Source organism: Podarcis raffonei, chromosome 16 (assembly GCF_027172205.1).
Source record: "Podarcis raffonei isolate rPodRaf1 chromosome 16, rPodRaf1.pri, whole genome shotgun sequence".
NCBI lineage: Eukaryota > Metazoa > Chordata > Lepidosauria > Squamata > Lacertidae > Podarcis > Podarcis raffonei.
This window is the reverse complement of record NC_070617.1, coordinates 8,641,774-8,664,686: the sequence shown is the minus strand read 5'-3', so window position 1 is coordinate 8,664,686 and position 22,913 is coordinate 8,641,774. Positions and strand designations below refer to the sequence as shown.

At 48.8% G+C, this 22,913-nt stretch overlaps 2 protein-coding genes and 1 non-coding gene across 3 annotated transcripts in view; 1 reads left to right on the top strand and 2 right to left on the bottom strand.

Annotated features, from left to right (window-relative positions):
- The window catches only part of TDRD10 (tudor domain containing 10), a 30,700-nt gene extending 28,456 nt beyond the window's left edge, over positions 1 to 2,244 (bottom strand). Inside the window, exon 1 of the mRNA XM_053368706.1 lies at positions 2,138 to 2,244. Coding sequence (XP_053224681.1) covers positions 2,138 to 2,215 — 78 coding nt within the window. The 5' untranslated portion in view covers positions 2,216 to 2,244. The remainder of the gene's footprint in view (positions 1 to 2,137) is intronic.
- A 945-nt stretch (positions 2,245 to 3,189) lies between these two features.
- Positions 3,190 to 21,146, top strand: SHE (Src homology 2 domain containing E; the record flags this gene model as incomplete). The annotated part of the gene is made up of 6 exons (XM_053369766.1): positions 3,190 to 3,933; positions 5,656 to 5,782; positions 13,188 to 13,478; positions 14,927 to 15,107; positions 17,794 to 17,913; positions 20,651 to 21,146. Coding segments are annotated over 6 exons (1,656 nt in total), but the record flags the coding sequence as incomplete, so codon positions are not given.
- On the bottom strand, positions 18,059 to 18,135 carry TRNAA-UGC (transfer RNA alanine (anticodon UGC)). The gene has a single exon. It is a non-coding gene; the product is annotated as a tRNA-Ala (tRNA).
- Positions 21,147 to 22,913: the final 1,767 nt, after the last annotated feature.

Here is a 22,913-nt window from a genome sequence, read left to right as displayed (position 1 = left end):
GGAGTGCCTGGCGTGCTCTGGTCCATGGGGTCACGAAGAGTCGGACACGACTAAACGACTAAACAACATATGGATAAACAGACACATGCATCTGAATGGATGGAAATGGAAGACTGGAGAGGTAGATTTGTATGTGGGTGGATGGGCAGGTACGAATCTGTCTGTCTGTGGATGGATGGATGAATTGGTATTGTACCTCGATCAATGGGCATGGACGGACAGACCAATTTCGACAAGGACGGCTAGAGGCAGACCTGGACATGGAGGGATGTGCGGACACAGACATGGATGGATGGAGAGACAAACAGATACATATACGGATGACCGATAGATATGGACATGGGGGGACATGGATGGATAGACAGACTTGTATAAGCATGACTGGACCAGGTGAATAGACAGAAAGTCAAACAGGTGGTTGATGAAGAGGCAGACATGTTGCATTTAGACAGACGAAAGGAAGAAAGTGTAGATATATATGACAGTGATGAAATATACATGTGGATGGATGGAATATATCTGTATGGAAGAACACATGAATATTTGTACGTGAAGTGATGAATGAGAATATTCATGGGTGCACCAGTATAAAGTTCACGGCATGTAATGCCTTAAGAGAGAATATTATGAAAATGATTTATAGGTGGTACATGACCCCAGTCAAGCTTGCAAAAATTTATCATTTGCCCAATAACAAATGCTGGAAATGTAATGAAACTGAAGGTACTTTTTATCACCTTTGGTGGACATGCCCAAAGATTAAGGCTTTCTGGGAAACGATTTATAATGAAATGAAAAAGGTGCTTAAATGCACTTTTGTGAAGAAACCAGAGGCCTTTCTCTTGGGCATGGTAGGCCAATTGGTGTCAAAGAAAGATAGGACGTTTTTTATGTATGCGACAACAGCAGCAAGAGTACTTTTAGCAAAGTACTGGAAGACACAAGAACTACCCACACTGGAAGAATGGCAGACGAAGGTGATTGACTACATGGGACTGGCTGAGATGACCGGCAGAATCCGCGACCAAGGGAAAGAGACGGTGGAAGAAGATTGGAAGAAATTTAAAGTTTATCTTAAGAACTGTTGTAAAATTAATGAGTGTTAAAATGTTTTGAGTAATGCAAAATAGAATTGCAGCGATAAACAACTGGACATGAGAAAAAGGATTTAAAGGAAGTGTTATAAGTAATTAAAACTAGGGGTTGCTGGAAAGATTTAGAACAGGGATGCAGAAAAAGGAGGTATGGGGAAGTCGCTGAAAGAAGGCTTAAGGAAAAGAAGGTTAAGAAATTATACGTGTTTATATGTTTGTTTGTTTTTGTAGTGTTTTGTATTGTCTTTTAATATGTGTTGGAAAATTAATAAAAATTTATTAAAAAAAAAGAGAGAATATTCATGGGTGGGTGGACAGAAAGAACCTGTCTCCCGTGTTACAACTACTTAGAGTAAACCCCTTGGAACTGATGGGCATTCTCTGGAGAATTATAGGATTAGAACTACCCAAACAGTAATAGTTGTTTGTTTTTTTATGCATGCTACTACAGCCGCAAGAATGTGATTTGCCCAAAAGTGGAAAGATGAAGAGGTCTTGACGAAAGATTGGATACAGAAATTAATGGAGTATGCAGAAATGGCGAAACTTACTGGAAGAATAACAAATAAAGATAACAAACAAACTCTTTAGAAAGGAATGGAAGTGGTTTATTGTGTATTTACAAGCAAGTTGTAAACAGATTAAGACATTGGCTGGATTATTGCGATAACCTACAGACAGACAGATAGATAGATAGATATATGATATATATCAGAACAGACGAATAAAAGAATAAGTTAAGAGCATGCAGGAAAAGATAAAAAAAATGTAAGGAACCTCAGGAGGAGGGGGAAGGGAGTCGAAATCGAAAATGTTAAAATCTGGCAAAATAATATAAATGTATATATATGAAAATAATAAGAAAAGAAACTGATGGGCATGACTAACTCGATCCATTAATTTCAAGGGGTTTACTTTGAGTTGGAGACAATCTATAGAAGGGGAGGATGGAGAAGTAATGTTTATAATTCACCACGCAACCTTTTTTTTGTAAAGTGCATGGTTACTAAATAATAATAATAATATCCTGTCGCTCCTTAAACCTTTAAGAAAAGCTGGCGCACAAGCCCCGTGAAAACGCGCGAGTTGCGCGCCCGGGCTCTGCTCCTCGCCTCTCTCATCCGCGCCCAGAGGCCGGACCCCTCGCGGCTCGCCAGGCCGCCCCCTCCGGATCTGGGCGGGGAGGCTTCTTGCCAGAGCCAGCCGCCCTCTCGCCTTCCCTGTCCGGCAGCAGCGGCGGGAGAGGCGCCTTGGGACGGCGTGGAAAAGCAGCGGCCGGGGGTCCCGTCGAGCAAAAGCAGGTAAAAGCAAAACCAAACAGCGGAGCCCGAGGGCGCCATGGGGCGACCCCACCCCAGGGCTGGGTGAAGGAGAGGGAGGGGGTGATCCTTTGCCGCCCCCTATCCCGCCGTGTAAAAGGATCCCCCTCTTGGAAAGACCCCTTTCCATGCCCCTAATAGTGACAGCCTTGAGAGGCATCCGCCTCTTGTTTTCTGGCCCCCTCCCAGCCCCAGGACCAAGAAGCCCCAATTCTTCCTGCTAGCTGGATCTCCCACAAAAGATTTTTCTCCCCTGCCTCTTATTAGGAAAAGTCTATGTCTTTCTTCCTTTCCAAAAATGAAAATATAAGACCCCTTCTGTCTGCTGCAAAGCGTTTAGGAGATATAACTTGCTTGATCTCACCCCCCACCAAAAGGGGGGAAGCACTAGTTGCCCTTCCTTCCAAAGCCCCTCCTAGTTACAATTTAAAATTCTTACTACTCCGACTCCCAGCTCACCTCCTTCTTGGCAGAGAGAGAGAAAGTTGTCTACCCACTTTTGGGGGGCTACAGAGCTGGGCAAATGAGGCATTAAAAGTGGGGGTCTTCCACCTCAATGCGCTCTCCCAGTTGCTCATATTGTTGGATGAGTTTTATATTTCCGTAGGTCTAACTGTTTTATCGATCCGCCCAAATTGATGCTTCCCTCTCCGCTGGCCAGTTCCGCTTCCTTTTAAACTCCTTTACTATTCAGTTGGAAGTGGTGGCTTTTAATTCCTTGGGAGAAAGAGGAATTGGGCGGGACAAGGTGACCAAGGTATTGGCCCTAATCCTGGCCAGCTCCTCACCTCCTTTGCCCAGGGAATGCCTTTCCTATCCTTTGGGCGCTGGGCCTCCGCTCGCCTCTGGCTGCCCTTCTCCGAGTTACGTGGCTGGGTTGTCAGGGGGCGCGTGGCCGGTTTGAGGCCTCCGTCTCAGGCTCCCGAGACAGCCTGTGCCAGACTCGGTGCAGGCCTCCGTCCTTTCCCCAGCGGTACCCCGAATTCGGCTTTTCCTTGACCCCTGCTGCTGTCTGGTGCCCTCTGCCCCCCATGGCCGCCAAGTGGTTCAAAGAGTTTCCGTCCAGCCTGAAAACGGTTTCGGAGAGAGCCAAGCCGGGCAGTGCTGCCAATCTTGGGAAGCTGTGCAGTGCCTCGCGCAAGAGCCTAGGTCCTCCTGAAGCGGGCACAGCGGCTTCTCTGCCCGGGAAGAACCGGAAAAACTCTGCTACTGAGCTGGGCAGCCAGCGGACCCTGCTTCTGCCAGGGAAAGATGGCGGAAGCGGACGGCTTTCGCGGGACAACCTCCAGGGCCTGCTGCAAGCCGCCGCGGGGAAGATGCGCAAGAATTTGCGGGTGGATGGGGCCCCCGCGGACGAAGCGGCACGGGGGGCACCCAAAGGCAACGCCGGCTGCGGGACCTACATCAACCGGCTCATCAAAGTGGATGCTCACGAGAAAAACGGAAAGAACTACCCTGGGAGCGCCCCGAGTCCCCCCCTGGTCGCAGCTCCTGAGTCAGAGAAGGCTAAACAGGAGACGGTAAGGATTCTGCTCACGCCGATACCCTTTCCAGGGTGATGCCAGCGTATGCCCATTGGGCAGGCTTATAATGGGTAGGCCGCATTCATTTTCTGTGCCCTTTCTCAGTTGCCAAAAGAAGACGACCTTCTAAGGACTCTCTGCCTATACCAACTTGACACCGCTTAATGCCACTTTTGGTTTTGCTACCCAATTAACCTCGCGGGCACCCCTCGCCCTTGCATCTTTCATCTGCGGTCGATGTGCTTCCAATTCCTTTGCCTCTCTTCCACTCCCTGCACCAGCTAATTAATCACATTTAAAAAAAAAGAAAAGATATAAGCAATTGCTTGATTTGTGAGACCCTTGATGCTACGCTTAATTTAGCTGGACTCAAAACCACTATGTTTCTTGTTATGCAGAGTGAGAATAAGAGGCGAGGAAGAGAGTGGGTGGCTCTTTGAGCTGCCCGACGTCTGAAGAGAAGGGCGTCCTTAGTTCAGGGATGGGCTCAGGCTGTCGACTGCAGATAGAACATGGTGGGAAATTATAAAAGGGCTCCTTAAAAGCAAAACAAAAAGCCTAAAATAATTAATCTGCTTTCTGGGGTTCTGTTTTGAAGGACGTCCGAACAGCACTTTATATGAAAGGAGAAACTCCTGCGGTTTTTAATCCCGTATACAGAAATATAAATAGTTCCGTTCTTTGTTTGCACAGCACCATTAGTATACAGAATTTGATAAGCAACCTCCCCAGAACTTCTACTTTATGTAAAAATCGTTACTTAAACTCTGAGGTGCTCCTATCATTTATGGGGGGTACAATTGTCATTGGTCCTTCTGTTTACAATGTTCGGGGGAGCGTGCCTATCATTACGTAGCCAAAACAGCACCAGCCACACACAGCAGGACGGTGGCAGCAGGTTTACCTGGAGGGGGGTCTTGAGCTTTGCAGAAGGACACAATAATCTTTAGAAAAAGAGGGTGGGGAAGAGGCAGAAACTGCTGAATGAGGACTGAGCATGCTCTGTGGCCACAGAAGACCTAAAAACATGAGGAGGAATGGAATGGAGCACCTGAAAGGGGGCATGGCTGGCTGACTGGCAGGAACCCAGAACAAGCGCACCCCATACCGCAACATTTTGTTGCAGGCCCCGCTATCTATTGATTTATTTGTAATTTAGGTGATTTATACACTGCCATTTGTGCAAGCGACAGAGTGCTTTACAATAAGACACGGAACAATAAAACGACAGGGTGCTTTACAATAAAACAAGGACACCACCAAACCCATAAAATAGTGCCATCCTTTAAAAGAGGGCAACCTTTTCCCAGACCAGCGGGTGTGGCTTGGGGAGGGGGTGTGGCTGAGAAGGTGTGGCCTTAGGAGAGTTTCCTGGGAAGAGAGATGGATGGCTAAACCACTCCGGGAATTGTTGTTCTGGGAAGGAAATGCGAGGGCAGGAGTCTCCAATTTTCAGCACCCTGAACAAACTACAGTTCCCAGGATTCTTGGCGGGGGGAGCCAGGGCTGTTTAAAGTACTATTGTAGTGCTTAAAACGTAATGTGCAGACAGGGCCTGGAGTGGGATGTTGGCCACATGACAGGAGCCGCACGCAAATACACATTTCAGGGGATTGGACTAGATGAGCCTTTGGCTCCCTTCCAGCTCGACAGTTCTGTGAAATAAGCATCACCTGCTTGCTTAACGCTGCCTTTGCACCACTTCCCTTTGCTGTCAAGGTTATTATCCTGGAAGATTACGCTGACCCGTACGATGCCAAGCGCACCAAGGGTCAGCGAGACGCCGAGAGGCTAGGAGAAAATGACGGCTATATGGAGCCATACGATGCCCAGCAGATGATCACCGGTAAGTGTCCGGGTGCGTCTGCCGGGGGGGGGGGGCATTAGGAGGCCACGCCAGCCTCAAAATCCCGAGACAAGGGGAGAGTTGGCATCACCTGCCCATGTCCCTTTCTGGAGTCCGTCTGTCCGTCCGTGCCCTCTTGGCGACATTGAATGGAGCGTGAGACAGCTTAGCAGTTTGGAAAACTGGAGCCACCGTTAATTGTTCCAAAGAAAGGTCATCTTTTTAACGTTTCCTTTCTCGACACCCCGAGGGGCGGAGGCAAAGAAACCTGGCAGGCCTTGGTTTGCCAGCCCAGTTGTTTAAATGCCAACACCGCCACCTCACTCATGACTGACTGATCAGTCAGATGCAAGGTTTTTTGAGGTGTCTCGCTGGAGGAAAATTCTTGCCACGACGTTTGCTGAGGAATCCTTGCTAGTTTGTCATGAGAACCTTGGTTGTTGTCAAGAATTCTGGGACATTTTCTTTAGGGTTCATACAGGTTCTTGGCCAGGACCAAGTTGGCCTTCATAGTTTCCTTGTGAGGACAGAGGCTGCACCCCAGAACAAAGGTGGGGCACCCATGGCCCTCTGGAGGAGGTTGGGAGCCTGGCACCCATCATCCCTGACCATCAGTTTTCCTACCAATGATCTAAAGATCTCCCCCACATCCCACAAGACCACTGAGTTAGAATTAACCACTATACCACTTCCTACTTCCTGACTTCCCATCATTTGAGTGCCTGGTCAGTTACCAGATCTTGTGGCAGGGAGTCCCACAAGCTAAGCTCTGGCTGTGCAAAAGAAGCGGTTCCATCTACAATGGCTGGGGCAATGGTTTAGCCATGATTTAGATACAGGGGTGTGCAGTGACAGATGTATGTATAAGCTAAACAAGCTATAGCTTAGGGTCCCACTCTCTTGGGGGCCCCAACATTTTTTTAAAGGAAAATAATCTGGATGTACATTTCCAAAATATAAGATAAAAAAATAAGATAAAACCTACATACAGCAACAGTGTTTTGTGTTGTGTAGGCTCCTATGATGTAAGTAATGGGCCCCGCCTGCTAGCCTGCTCCCTAAAATATCACTGGTTTGCTCATTTCTATATCAATTACTTTGATAAAATACATATTTTGTTATGTGCAAATGGCTTTAGATACCTATTAGGTCCATAAATTACCATATAGCATATATTCAACACAAAAAAGTGACAATTTGTTGTTGACAAAGGACATATAAGGGGCCCCATTGCCTTCAGTAGCTCAGGGCCTCATCAAACCTAAATCCGGCCCTGGGGGTGTGTATAGAAGCTAGTCTACTGTACAAAATTTAAGCCTCTTGCTCCGCCCACTTTTGCCCCAGGCTCCACCCACCACTGCCATGTGGCCCCCATGAGGTCACCCAGAAGGGCATGTGGCCCTAGGTCTGAAATATCTCCCCCACTCCCAGACTACAGCACCTAGAAGCAGCCAATGTGGGCATGGTTTCGTGTTATTAAATTCAGATTTCAAGCGGCCTGAATCTCCACCGATCCCCTATTTCCCACATTGTCAATGTGAGGTTGGGACCCCTTGACCCACCCTGCTGGGGGTCACTCGCACCCCAGCTGCTCCTTTTCTCTTCCCACCAAAATTAAAACAAAACAAAACAACTCCCCCACAACCTTATCTCTTCCCGCAGAGAGGCAGGAAAGGAGAGAGCTGGTTTCCTGACCCAGATTTCTTTTTCCCGTTAGACCCCCCTCCCCTGCCCCTCAGCCGCCACCAGATTTGTGCCCTGTCTCCCAGCTGTGCCAAAAATTTGCTTTCTCAAATTAAAAGCAGCATGCTTGTTTTACAGTAGCTAACTTTTATCTCAGGTCATCTTGTTTTTGCAAGGTCGCTTTGCAAGGGCAGAGAGAGTGATGGAATATTATGGTGCTTTTTGAGCGCATCTGCAGCGTGCATTTAAAGATCATGGCTTCCTTCCCAGTGAATACCTTTGCCCCTACGAACTCTGGGAATTGTAGCTCTGTTGAGGGGAAGAGGGGGTCGCCTAACCAAGAACTACAATTCCCAAAGGAAGAAGGATTGCTTGTTAAAGCAGACCCTCCAATTGTCCCTATTTTCCAGGGACAGTCCCGGTTTTATAGAAGCTGTCCCAGTTTCTGATTTGATCCCAGAATATTCCTCTTTTCTTTAGGACGTCTCTATTTTCGTCAGAGAAATGTTAGAGGGGACGTGTCTATTCTCACTGGTGAAATGTTGGAGAAAATCCTGAGAAAAGTCATTTACTTCTCTCAGAGTAACCCTCCAAGTGTCCCTATTTTCCAGGGACAGTCCCGGATTTACAGAAGCCGTCCCAGTTTCAGATTTGATCCCAGAATGTCCTTTTCCTTAGGGCATCCCTATGTTCATCAGAGAAATGTTGGAGGGTATGGAATTATGTGAACCCACCCAGCCAAGGAGATAAGTAACTATATAACCTTTAGAAGAAAACTGAAGGCCGCCCTGTAGGGGGAAATTTATGAAGGTTTTATTATGTTTTTATATACGTTGGAAGCCGCCCCGAGTGGCTGGGGCAACCCTGTCAGATGGACCGGGTATAAATAATAATAATAATAACAATAATAATAATAATAATAATAATAGAATAGGACATCCCTATTTTCATCAGAGAAATGTTGGAGGGTATGTTAAAAGGATGCTGAAAATGGTAGTTCTGTGATTGAAGTTTATAAAGGTTTTATTATGTTTTTATATACGTTGGAAGCCATCCCGAGTGGACGGGGTATAAATATTATAATAATAATAATAATAATAATAATAATAATAATAATAATAATATAATAATAATAATAATAATAATAGAATAGGACATCCCTATTTTCATCAGAGAAATGTTGGAGGGTATGTTAAAAGCACGCTGAAAATGGTAGTTCTGCGATTGAAGTTTATAAAGGTTTTATTATGTTTTTATATACGTTGGAAGCCATCCCGAGTGGACGGGGTATAAATATAATAATAATAATAATAATAATAATAATAATAATAATAATAATAATAATAATAATAGAAGAATAGGACATCCCTATTTTCATAAGAGAAATGTTGGAGGGTATGTTAAAAGCACGCTGAAAATGGTAGCTCTGTGCAGTGAGCGGGGAGAGGGGTTTCTTAACAACTCTCAGCACCCATCGCAAGCTACCTTTCCCAGGATCCTTTGGGGGAAGCCATGACAATTTAAAGCGGTGCCATTTACAGCTTCAAGTGTGTGATTCGGGGCCTTATTTCTACCTTGCTCGAGTCAGTTAGCACCTGAGGGGCCTCATTCTGCCGCGTGGGGCCCTGGAGCTCTGACCCACCCCACCCCACCTCAGGCCCTGCCCTGACGGACCCCTGCCTTTTTGTAAAAACAAACAGGCCTCAAACCTGGCCGGTTGCCTAGCAACCAGCCGGATGCCTGCCCTGGGCTCTCAGGCCCGTGGCGTTCCCACCCGGAGCTGACACAGAATAACAGGAAATGGTAGCGCCGGAAGCCGGAGGCGATGTGGGGCATTGTTGGTGGAGGTGGCGTCCGTGCGCAGGATATGGGCGCTTTTACCTCAGGCGCTGGTTTCGAGTGCGAGGGTTTCCCAGATCCTACATTCGCCTCTCCTGGTTTTGACCCACCGCCGGGTAGGAGACAGTCCAGCCCTTCCTGTCAAGAACAGAGGAAGCTGATTTGCACCGAGTCTGAAACCTGGGTCCACCTTGCTCAGTGTTGCATGCACAGACTGGCAGCATCTCTCCAGGATTTCAGGCAGGGAGTCTCTCCCAGCCCTCCCTGAAGATGCTCCTGGGATTTGAACCTGGGACCGTGCAATGCAGATGCTCTCCCACCGGATGATGGCTCTTTCCCTGGAAATAAAGAGAGTTTCTAGTTCTCATGGCTTCACATAAAGGCTTGATTTTAACATGGAGAGACCTGTCAGCATGGACCAATGGTACCAAATAGTATGGGAAACAGCCTCATTAGAAAAACTAACCGATAAACTTTAAACTGACACGGGGACAAATGGAAGAAGACGCCTATGGCTCCCCTTTATCACATACACAGCCCAACAAGACGACGACAAGAACCCACCAAGAGCATACAATATGGCTAACCTGATTCAATAATAAAAATAATGATAAATTTTTATTTATACCCTGCCCTTCGCGGTTCAGAAAATCGGGCTCCACTCATACACGAAAACAAAGTTCACCGCAGCCGATCACAAACAGACAACCACATCCTAGGCCAACCCCAACCTCTCTCGCCACCAAAGGAACACAAGCGAATAGCAAAGAGAACCCGCACAAGTGATGCTGACACAAAACCCCACACATACATTAAGTAAAATAGAAATATCGCCACCCGACCCCAACCCACTCACCATTCCCCCCTCCACCTCTTTCCCCCTTTTCTTCCTAATGTAACACTAGTGCAGGGGTCGGCAACTTGCGGCCCATGGACCACAAGCAGCCCTCGGGGGTCGTTTAAACGGCCCATGAGTCGCCCCCAAACTGAGCCGCCCGCTCAGTGAGTCCCCACGCGCTGTGCTAAAGTGGCGCAGCGCAGAGCAGGGACTCGCTTCCGCGGCGCCGGAAATCGCATCTTCGCGGACTCAGGCGCCAAAAATTGCATCTGCGCATGCGCAGACGCAATCCAGCCCACGGAGCGATCTCCACGGGAGTGAACCGGCCCAGGCGAGGTAAACCTTGCCGAGCCCTGCACTAACGTCTCAACGAACGAAACTGATCTGTAGGAAATGTAACTTGAAAAAAAAGAGACATTGAACATACTTATGTAAACCAGGAAATCTTTAATAAAAAATACGTTTATAATAATAATAATTTATTATTTATACCCCACCCATCTGGCTGGGCTTCCCCAGCCACTCTGGGCGGCTTCCAAAAAAATATTAAAATACCATAAGATATCAAACATTAAAAGCCTCCCTAAACAGGGCTGCCTTCAGATGTCCTCTAAAAGTCTGGTAGTTGTTTTTCTCTTTGACATCTGGTGGGAGGGCGTTCCACAGGGAGGGCGCCACTACCGAGAAGGCCCTCTGCCTGGTTCCCTGTAACTTGGCTTCTCGCAGTGAGGGAACCGCCAGAAGGCCCTCCGTGCTGGACCTCAGTGTCCGGGTAGAAAACCCATAAAGGGTTGGTTTAAATAGGAACGTGGGAAGCTTGTCTCACTTGACTTTTAATCTCAGGCTTGGTGGGTTCAAGCCCCACGCTGGGCAAAAGATTCCTGCATTGCAGGGGGTTGGACTAGATGACCCTCGGGGTCCCTTCCTAGATTTTGGGAAGCTGCCTCATACTGAGTCAGACTCTAACTTTGCCTCACCCATGTTTTGAGTTCTGAGGAGAAAACCAGATGAATCGGAAGCAAGGAATTCAAAAATCTTTACTAGAATACTGTACTAGAGTACATAAGCGGGCAGGTCACAAAACGGAAGCAATGTTTGTTCTAGGAAAAATCAGAATTGGGTGGAAAGTATCGTGGAATGACAACCCACGAGGCATTGTTCTAGCTGTTCCCTGCGGCACAACCCATTTCATGTTGAGGAATTAGGCATAAGAGAAACCTAACAGGGTTGCTAGCTTGTTCACCCTGCAGTCCTGGAACTAAGTGCATCTCTGCTATAAAATTTAGTAAAAAAAAACAAAAAAAAAAACTTTTGTCTACTTTGACTGGCAGCAAAGGACCCATTAGATTGAGTGGGGTACATACACACAGAGAAATTGCTCTTTTTCACTCACTCGCACTCACACATATGCATAATAAAGGCAAAGGACCCCTGGATGATTACCGTATTTTTCACACCATAAGACGCACCTGACCATAAGACGCACCTAGTTTTTAGAGCAGGGAAACAAGAAGAAAAAAATTCTGACTCAAATGTTGTACTAAACTATTTAAAACAGAAAAGCGGGTGGCTCCTGTCCACTTTGCTGCTTTTAAGCGAGCCACGGTATATAATGAAGAGAATGGGAAAAGGATAGACATTCCATTACAATGTAGCTCTTTTCATTATCACTGGGAAGTCAGTATTGGCAGCGGTCACATAAACTAAAATTTGAGCATTTTGCTGTTATCAATCAAGAATGGTAATAGTCAGGGAGAGAAAGCAGGGCTGTGCAAATGAGAAGTGCTTGGAGTATAAAGGAACAGCAAAGAGATCAAATGATTGCGCTCCAGTTCCTAAATCTGTGAAGTTTTCTCAAAACAGGCATGGTTGTTTTGAAAGGAAGATTCAAAATGGAGTGACTGAGCAAAGAACAGAGGAGGAAAAAGGGCAGATAAATAGCTTCCATTCAATACCAAGAGAACACAATGTTTTTGGTTTGGTATAGGTGGACTGTACTTGTAAGAATGTGTATAATGAATGATAGATTTGGAGTGGAATATCAGTGCCTCTTTTCAGCAATAAAGATTAGCTGCTAGGAACATGGTCCACACACACACAGGATGTCCGGTTATAGCTGTGCAGTTTAAACTGTTACTGAGCCAGATGCCTGCTCGGTTTTAGCTGAGCTCACCATTACTGGTTTGTGGAGATTCTTTGCATGTATTTATGACTATTTCCGCAAAACTGCTACTTGAAGAAATCCCCAAACTTAATATTTTTAAACTTCAAATGGAGCTCAGAATCTAGTTAGGCAATCAAGCCTTTGCAGTTGAATTAGGAGGCACTGAGGGACGGCAATTTACTGCTCTCCGCCCCCAAAGAGCAGCCCAGGAGCGCACAGCCTGCGCGCTGCCTCCAAACCTTCCCGGGGCTTCAGGGAAAAGCAGAGGCTGCCGGCAGAGCGGCGTGGCTCCCCACCCCCACCCCCAAAGAGCAGCCTAGGAGTGTGCTGCACTCCGGCGATTTGGCTCCAGGGACCACACATTCGCTCCATAAGACGCACAGACATTTCCCCTTACTTTTTAGGAGGAAAAAAGTGCATCTTACAAAGCGAAAAATACGGTAGGTCCAGTCAAAGGTCACTATGGGGTTGTGGCGCTCATCTCGCTTTCAGGCCAAGGAAGCTGGCGTTTGTCCACAGACAGCTTTCTGGGTCATGTGGCCAGCATGACTAAACCGCTTCTGGCGCAACGGGACACCGTGACGGAAGCCAGAGCGCACGGAAATGCCGTTTACCTTCCCGCCACAGCGGTACCTATTTATCTACTTGCACTGGTGTGCTTCCGAACTGCTAGGTTGGCAGGAGCTGGGACAGAGCAATGGGAGCTCACCCCTGTCGCGGGGATTTGAACCACCAGCCTTCTGATCTCTATGCTAAGCACAGAATGCGCTTGCGCACACACACAAAAATGTGGTACCCAGAGAAAAATCAATGGGTACCTTTTACACAAAAGGTGATGGGTGCAGAGAAACCCTGACCTTTCCACCCCGTTTTCTTCCCAGAAATCCGCAGGCGGGGTTCAAAAGACCCTCTCGTCAAAGCCATTTTGCTGTTGGATGAGCCGGTGGAGGCCAAAGGAGACCCCCCTGCTGCTGCTGTTGCTGCTGCTGCTACAAGTACAACTATTAAGCGCCAAGGGGCCAAACCGCCACAACTCTATGACACCCCCTACGAACCAGCGGAAGCTGGGCCCAAGCCAGAGGCCCGACTCCCAGAGAATGACGAGCGGCCGCCAGCTGAGTACGAACAGCCCTGGGAGTGGAAGAAAGATCAAATCGTGAAAGCTCTCTCAGGTAAGAGACAGTGTGCGCATGCGGAGATTAGGGTTGGGAGTGGGGTGTGTTGTCTCAGGTTTATTTGCCTGGTCACCTATGGTGAGCTCAGAAATTTGTCCAGGCGACCAGGCAGAGAAGTTTAACCAGAAGCTGTTCTTCTTCCGTTCTGTTTAAGACTCAAATAACTCACGTAAGGGGACGCGGGTGGCGCTGTGGGTTAAACCACAGAGCCTAGGACTTGCTGATCAGAAGTTGGCGGTTTGAATCCCCGCAACGGGGTGAGCTCCGGTTGCTCGGTCCCTGCTCTTGCCAACCTAGCAGTTCGAAAGCACGTCAGAGTGCAAGTAGATAAATAGGTACCTCTCCGGTGGGAAGGTAAGTGGCGTTTCTGTGCTCTGCTCTGGTTCGCCAGAAGCGGCTTAGTCATGCTGGCCACATGACCTGGAAGCTGTACGCTGGCTCCCTCGGCCAATAAAGCGAGATGAGCGCCACAACCCCAGAGTCAGTCACGAATGGACCAAATGGTCAGGGGCCCCTTTACCTTTACCTAACTCACGTAAATCTATGTGTAGATGAATAAATTCCATAAGCCTACTCCAGAGGGCTGACTTTGGCACCCACCCATCAGTCACCAGCCAATAATTATGACACCAGATGATCCACAGATCGACTACAGATGCAATTAATAATAACTTGCAAGTCGCTGGCAGTGCTGGACTCCCATTGGTGGATGTGTGGCGCGTCCGTGAAGAATCATAGAATCATAGAATCATAGAGTTGGAAGAGACCACAAGGGCCATCGACTCCAACCCCCTGCCAAGCAGGAAACACCATCAGAGCACTCCTGACATATGGTTGTCAAGCCTCTGCTTAAAGACCTCCAAAGAAGGAGAATCCACCACACTCCTTGGCAGCAAATTCCACTGTCAAACAGCTCTTACTGTCAGGAAGTTCTTCCTAATGTTTAGGTGGAATCTTCTTTCCTGCAGTTTGGATCCATTGCTCCGTGTCCGCTTCTCTAGAGCAGCAGAAAACAACCTTTCTCCCTCCTCTATGTGACATCCTTTTATATATTTGAACATGGCTATCATATCACTCCTTAGCCTCCTCTTCTCCAGGCTAAACATGCCCAGCTCCCTTAGCCGTTCCTCATAAGGCATCGTTTCCAGGCCTTTGACCATTTTGGTTGCCCTCCTCTGGACACGTTCCAGTTTGTCAGTGTCCTTCTTGAACTGTGGTGCCCAGAACTGGACACAGTACTCCAGGTGAGGTCTGACCAGAGCAGAATACAGTGGCACTATTACTTCCCTTGATCTAGATGCTATACTCCTATTGATGCAGCCCAGAATTGCATTGGCTTTTTTAGCTGCCGCGTCACACTGTTGGCTCATGTCAAGTTTGTGGTCAACCAAGACTCCTAGATCCTTTTCACATGTAGTGAAAAGACTCTTCCCCTTTCCTTCCAGTGCAGTTTGACGGGCCAGAGAGGCCCCCAGCGTCCAAGGATGATGCTCCAGCACAGCCGCGGCAACAGCAGCATCGCCGCCAGCGGAGCTGGCCCTCTAAGATGGTGAAGCCCATGGCAGTGGCAGAGCCAGACTCAGAGGGGGACTATGTGGATCCTTCTCTTGCCTTGGAGAAACAGCCGTAAGTATCCAGCAGCCAAAAGATAGCCTCAGCACCATAGCTGTGTATATTCTCTACCTCTGCAGGCCTCTTAGAATCTGATAGTCTGGGATGTAGTTCAACATCCCCCAGCATTCATTTAAAAAAAAAACAAAAACCAGAAGAAAGCAAGTTGCTAGTTCTCATTAAGTGGCACACGATTCCTTGTGAATTTCACCAAGTCTGTCTGTCTGTGGATATTTTCCTTGCCTTCCCTTCCACCCTCCCAGCAAATGCGTTCCAAGTTCTTCCCAACTGAGGAAACAGAATAAATTCAGGAATTATGCACTGAACAGGCATGCTTTATTTTAAAAGTCCTGCTTTTATTGCGCAGAATACACTTGGTGTGGTCTTAGCCTCCCCTGCTTTTACCAGCCTTTTAAAACGTTGAGATATGGGGGGGGGGTCTCCTATGCGTGGTGTACACAGCCCCTCCTTGGAATGCATCACCTAAATTCAGAGTCCTGAAAATCTCCCTTGTTTATTTGAAAAAACCAAAACAAAAGTAAGTTTCTGTCCCCCAGAGTAGAACCAGGAGGTACATTGACAGAGTTCGCTGGTGGTTATGGAGCATGTATAAGATCTGGAGCAAAGCTTGCCCATTTATCATAGGATCTGAACAGCTCAGCTAGTAAGCAGCTGAGTGCTATGCTGTTCCTCACTGTGGACTAGAGGCTTGCTCTGATCTCATGGGACCATTTGTACTCGAAGCTGGAAGCAGTATTCCATTTCCTGGCCATGTGCTGAAGGTTCTCCACCCCTGATTTAGGCAGAATCCATCTGGAACGCTGCAAGTTGAAAGATTCCTGTCTTGACCAGAGAGCTGGACTAGATGACTAGGGTCTTTTTCCAACTCTTAAGAATCTCTAGTTAATCCGTGTGAGCCCCTACCTGCAGTGTGAAAAGGATGCAACTCAATGGGGTGAGGGAAGACACACAGTCAGTGCTTTAACTCTACTGTTTTGGGGGTATTATTATTTTTTAAACCCAGCCTGCAATAAAAGCCACCTTAGTGTTTTATAAACCGATGGACCCCAGGCAGAGAGCAAAATGAATTGGGGAGGGTTTTGTTCTTCCTTTTTTCTCCAAACACGGAGGCGCAGGTCCATCTCATGAATAGGCTGATTGGCAGGCAGCTTTCAAGGACGGAGAAGGGGAAAGCTTTTCATGAGAAAGCATAATGAACCTGCGAAGTTAATTGCCATGGGATGTTGCTATGGCGACTTAGGATAAGTAGTGCTTTAAAAAGAGCAAGGTTGGGGGGGGGCAGTTTTGGAAAAATCCATGATAGAAAGGGTTATTGACGGCTTTCCACTGAAAGCGAAGCCTCCATGTTTAAAAGCAGTATACCTGGGGCACCCTGGAACGCAGTCCCAACATTGCCTGATCACTTATGGCGAGTTAAGAAATTTGTCCAGGCGACAAGGCAGAGAAGTTTCATAAGAAGCATGTTCCTCTTCCCCTTCTTGTTTATTTTAAGACCCAAAAAACTAATGCAAATATATGTGTGGATCAGGCATCCCCAAACTTGGCCCTCCAGCTGTTTTGGGACTACAATTCCCATCATTCCTGACCACTGGTCCTGTTAGCTAGGGATGATGGGAATTGTAGTCCCAAAACAGCTGGCAGGCTGAGTTTGGGGATGCCTGGTGTGGATGAATAACTTCCATAAACTTATGGACATTCCAGCACCAGGCATTATTCTGGTGAGCACTGACTGTTTTCAAGCACCTGAATGGGGAGCCCGGTGCCCACTGGGTGCCCTTGAACTAGAACTCCCATCATCCCTGGCCATTGGGCCATGCTGGCTGGGGCTGATGGGAGATGAGAATGCAAAACAGCATCAGGTCAACGGCCCACCTGGGCCAGCAGCAGGGCTTGAGCCAGCGGCGAGGAGATCCTCTTTGGGCTCTGGAAAGGGTCTCCTTGTGAGTAGGAGATGCAGCTTGGCTTTGCTCAGGCTGCTGAGAGGCACTGGGGTGAGTTATTGCAGTTTTCAGAAGTAGGGGGCCCATGGCTTGGCTTTTGAAAAACGGGGTCTGTAGTACTTTGCTAACTGGGAACCACTGCTCTGTGGTAAGCAAAGCCCTGCTGGATCAGGCCAGAGGCCTGTCCAGTTCGGCATCCTGATCTTTCATGAGCAGATCATAGATTCATAGAATTGGAAGGGACCACGAGAAACACCTGGTACATCTTGGTTCCTGAACGGCTTGACTCCCGAACAAATCGGCTCCCGAACATTGCAAACCTGGAAGTAAGTGTCCTGGCTTGCGAACGCTTTTTGGAAGCCAATGTCAGCATTGTTTGGGGGGGGCAATCAGCCAATCAGAAGCCGTGCCTTGGTTTGCGAACGTTTTGGAAGTCAAACAAACTTCCGGAACAGATTACGTTTGAGAACCAAGGTACGACTGTACCATTTTCAGTCTCTCCGACAGTTGGCATGTCCAGAACGGATTGAGTTTGGGAACCAACCTCCTGCAATGCAGGAATCTTTCGCCCAGTGTGAGACTCGAACCCACAGCCCTGCGATTAGGAGTCACCTGCTCTACCAACTGTGCTGACAATAGCCCACCAGGTGCCCACGAGCTCTCAGTCTCTCCCCTCCTGAGATTTCCATCAACTGGTATTCAGAAGCATCCCTGAAGCTGACCCTCTCCTTTCCCCGCAGCTGGTTTCACGGCGCCATCACTCGAACCGAGGCGGAGAGCCGGCTGCAGCCGTGCCGGGAAGCCGGCTACCTGGTCCGCACCAGCGAGACAGCGACCAGCAAGTACTCCATCGCCCTCAAGTGAGTGCCCGTTCTCCAAGGCAGGAGGGCTGGATTGGGGGCAAAGTGGACTCTGATCTGAAGTAGACTCACTCCCAAATCTCCCATGCCAAGCCACTGGGTCAGTGTTGTCGGCCCAGGCTAGCAGCATTCCTCTCTGCCTCCTTGGGGGGTGCCAGGAATCGAACCTGGGACCTTCTGCGTGCAAGGCAGATGCTCTACCACTGAGCTATAGCCCTACCCTTGAATATAATAAGGTTCTAGTCCTCATGCTTCTGAACAAAGGGTTAGTTTAAAGAGGGACTTAGGAACCGGCCTCATCCCTTTGGTCTAGCTGGCTCAGTGTTGTCTACACTGACTGGCAGTAGCTCTGCAGGGTTTAAAAATGGAGGGGCATTCCCAGCCCTCCCTGGAGACGACGGGGATCTAACCTGTGACCTTCTGCATGCAGGGCAGGCGTCCTGAACCACTGATCGATGGCTGCCTCTAGTTAACACACCACCATCTGTCCAAATAGCCACAGCCACGCTCCCTTGCATTTTGCAAGAAAATTGAGAGAGGGGAACCTGAGCTGGGAGCGGGGGCTGCAGGACCAAGGAGGAAAAGGAGATCCATTCAACCACCCCTGCCTCGTTCTCTACCCTACCCACCCAGATTCCCGGAATCCTTTCGCCTTTCTGACCTTGTTTTGTAGCTCTGCCGCCTCCCTTTCCAGCACTGGCTCCTCAACAGAGGATCGCTGGCCGGGTGCGGCCCACACTTCCTTCCACAGGATGCTCAGCCCCTGGATTGGAAACAATCGCAGCTGGGAAGGGAGGGGGATTTGAAAAGAGAGGGCGAGGGGAAAGTGTTGGGTTGTGGCAGGGGAGGGCTAAGGCATCGAGAAGCAGGCCAGGGACCTAGAAGGGACCCCCTGGCACCGGGTCTCATGGGGGTCCTGAGCCCCTTTGCATTTCCTGACTCCGTTCCATAAAAAGAAAAGGCCTTCCCCCCCTTTTTTATACTTTGCTGAATGCTGAGATGGAACCCTGCCATCCTGCTGGACCCTAATTCCCATCATCCCTGACCTCTGGCCACGTTGGCTGGGAGCTGATGGGAGCTGGAGTCCAAGAGCCACTCTGAGCCCGGCTTTGGCTGGGGAGGGCGGGATATAAATAAATAAATAAAAATTTATTATTATTATTATAAGAACGTTGATGAACTACAACTCCCTTCATCCCAGTGATTCTGTGTTCTGGATCTGGGCCTCACCTGCAGCCACTTTTTTATTGGCTTGGTTTGTTCCTTCAGAAGAAAAGTGGTCCATATCGGCACACATCAGAATTTATTTATTTATATATTTTTTAAACCCTTTTATTGTAAGAAGTCAATAATATTCCCAAACGACCTACACAACCATCCACAGGAGGCAGGATGATGTCAAATCCCAGGTATAGGAGAGGAATACACACACACCCCCCCCCATATTTATTCGAATGTAATGTGCACCTTTTTTTGGCCAAATTACATTGCGAATATTCAGGTGCGCATTAGATTCGATTGCAAGCTTGAAAAGCACCGCTGACGTAGCAAATACTTTTTTGGGGTCTCAAGGTTTTAAAAACTGAGGTGCACATTAGATTCGTTGATGCATTGTGTAAATACGGTATATATATCCCGCCTTTTCCATTGGTGGGACTCAACTTACATACACAGTCGCACCTTGGTTCTCAAACGCCTTGGTACTCATACGTTTTGGCTCCCAAACGCCAAAAATCCGGAAGTAAGTGTTCCGGTTTACAAATGTTTTTCGGAAGCCAAACGTCTGATGCGACATCTGCTTGAGTGCAGGAAGCTCCTGCAGCCAATCGGAAGCCGCGCCTTGGTTTTCGAACATTTCAGAAGTCGAACGGACTTCGGGAACAGATTACATTCGAGAACCAAGGTACGGCTGTATCATTTTCAGTCCCTCTGACAGTCAGCACGTTTCCTTTTTAAAGCGTGAATACAGTGGTATCTCTGCATGCGAACAGGATCCGTTCTGGGGCCCCGTTCACATCCAGAGCAGAATGCAACCTGCATCTGCGCATGTGCGGGTCGCAATTTGCCGCTTCTGCGCGTGCACGTGATGTCATTTTGAGCGTCTGCGCATGTGCGAGCGGCAAAACCCAGAAGTAACAGGTTCCGTTACTTCCGGGTCACCGTGGAGTGCAACCTGAAAACGCTCAACCTGAAGCAACTTTAACCCGAGGTATGACTGTAATAGGACGTGGGTGGTGCTGTGGGTTATACCACAGAGCCTAGGACTTGCCAATCAGAAGGTCGGCGGTTCGAATCCCCGCGACGGGGTGAGCTCCCGTTGCTCAGTCCCTGCTCCTGCCAACCTAGCAGTTCAAAAGCACCTCAGAGTTCAAGTAGATAAATAGGTACCACTCTGGCAGGAAGGTAAACGGCGTTTCCGTGCGCTGCTCTGGTTCGCCAGAAGCGGCTTGGTCATGCTGGCCACATGACCCGGAAGCTGTATGCCGGCTCCCTCGGCCAATAAAGCAAGATGAGCGCCGCAACCCCAGAGTCGTCCGCGACTCGACCTAATGGTCAGGGGTCCCTTTACCTTTACTTTATGACTGTAATGCGAATATATCAATTGGGCTGGGAGTTTCAACTTGGAGGGGCACTAAACCACAGGTGCCTTTGCACCCAGCAGGAAGGACTGAGAGGGGAGCGGGGAATGCAAGCATCCCGTTCACACACACCCAATTTTGTCCCCCTCCACACCCAGGACCAGCCAAGGATGCGTCCACATCATCGTGGCCCAGACCAAGGATCACAAGTACACGCTCGACCAGTCCAGCGGCCTCTTTGACAGCGTCCCTGAGGTGGTGTGCTATTACTCCAGCGAGAAGCTGCCTTTCAAAGTGGCTGAGCACATGATGCTGCGCTACCCAGTCGCTACACCGAGCAAGACCCACTAGCGTCCCCCCTGACCCCCCCATCCCCATGTACACACACCTGGAATCAGAACTGGGATCTGACTGGAGAAACGCTGGACTGGGGAAGGTATACCTTTACGCTCGTGAAACAGCCATGGATCAGCAGCGGATCTTCCCCGCATTCTACCCCTCTCTGCTCATGGACTCCCTCCCCCCCCCACTTCCCTCCCCCCAAGATCTCTGGGATCAGGATCCTCTGTTTCTCGTGGATCGGCCCTCCCTCCTTTCCTTCTGCACTGTAATTTATGTATAAATAAATTCATTCTGGCACAGGGCTGGGGGAAACAGTGGCCTTCCTGATGTGGTTAGACTCCCAGCCGGTGTGGCTGATAGGGCCTGGAGGAACCATAGAGTTGGAAGGGATCCTGACGATCACTTGGTTCACCTTCCTGCGATGCAGGATTATGCAGCTGTCCCGTACTGGAATCAAACCCACAACCTTGGCGTTATCAGCCCCACGCTCTTAACCAGCCGAGCTATCCAGGAGGATGGGAGTTGAAGTCCAGTAGTTCCCCACTGGTATCCCACCCCTAATCTAGTGTGATTGATCTGCTGTGCAGATGAAAGGGTGTGGCGGCAGCAGTGCTGACCCCCAGGGGCCCCCATTAAGTTCTATTGGATGTTATAAGGATCTGAGATTCTGTGGGGAGGGGAGAGAATCTTCTCATCTCAGATTCTGTGGTCGACAGGGGCAGGAGGAAGCTTAGGACCCCTGCGCCCCCCCCAATATTATCCACAGTGATCCTCTTTTGCTTTCTCCCATATGAATGAATGGTTACCGTTCATTTCCACAGAGGGAAGACACACAGCCATATGGGAGGAATTTAGTGCATCGTAATCTAGACCGGTGGGACGTGGGTGGTGCTGTGGGTTATACCACAGAGCCTAGGACTTGCCAATCAGAAGGTCGGTGGTTCGAAACCCCCCCAACGGGGTGAGCTCCCATTGCTCAGTCCCTGCTCCTGCCAACCTAGCAGTTCAAAAGCACCTCAAAGTGCAAGTAGATAAATAGGTACCGCTCTGGCAGGAAGGTAAACGGCATTTCCGTGCGCTGCTCTGGTTCGCCAGAAGCGGCTTAGTCATGCTGGCCACATGACCCGGAAGCTGTACGCCGGCTCCCTCGGCCAATAAAGCGAGATGAGCGCCACAACCCCAGAGTCGTCCACAACTGGACCTAATTGTCAGGGGTCCCTTTACCTTTAATCTAGACCGGTGCCATCCTCCAAGAAGGGGATGCTGGGCTAAGATGGGCAACTGGTCTGATCCTGCTTTTAAGTTCTTAGGGCCTGGGGTCATGTGCCCCTTCCTCAGTGTTTTATGGATCTGATTACCAAATATCAACACAGCCCATAGGGTTGTTGTGAGGGGGAAACAGGGAGGGGGAAACATTTGTATGTGGCCACCTTGAGCTCCTTGAAGAAAAGATGGGCTAGAAATCTAATAAACAAACAAACTAATTCTAGTTTGTTCCCATCTTCCTCCTCCCTGCTGAGTTCTGAGGGCAGAACGAAGCTCATGGCACAGGGTCTGTTTTTTTGCCCTTGTGAGTGAAACCTCTGGGGGTTTGTTGGCCGTGCTTGTGGCTTTCAAGACGGCAGATCGGCTACTCGCAACCCCCCATGAGGGTGACGACCGTCTGGAAATCTCGCCTGGGGGACACTTTCGCCTTGACCGCAGTGTCTGGTTCCACTTCCTAAGTTGGGCCTATGCCAGTAAATAGGTGCCACACTTGACATCTCCCAGGGGATGGGAAGGGAATCCCCTCACAACCATCAGCTCAGATCCTTCCCTGAGCGCCATTTGCTGGAAAGGAAGGGTACGGATTTAACAAAGTGAGGAGGCACTGCCAAGCTAAGCTTTCCAGGGACTGCCACCAGAATGTGCTTTTCTCAGGGTCCCCACTTAAACCTGGAACCAACACATCATTGGGGTGGTGCTGTGGTCTAAATCACTGAGCCTCTTGGGCTTGCCGATCAGAAGGTCGGCGGTTCGAATCCCCGCAACGGGGTGAGTTCCCATTGCTCTGTCCCAGCTCCTGCCAACCTAGCAGTT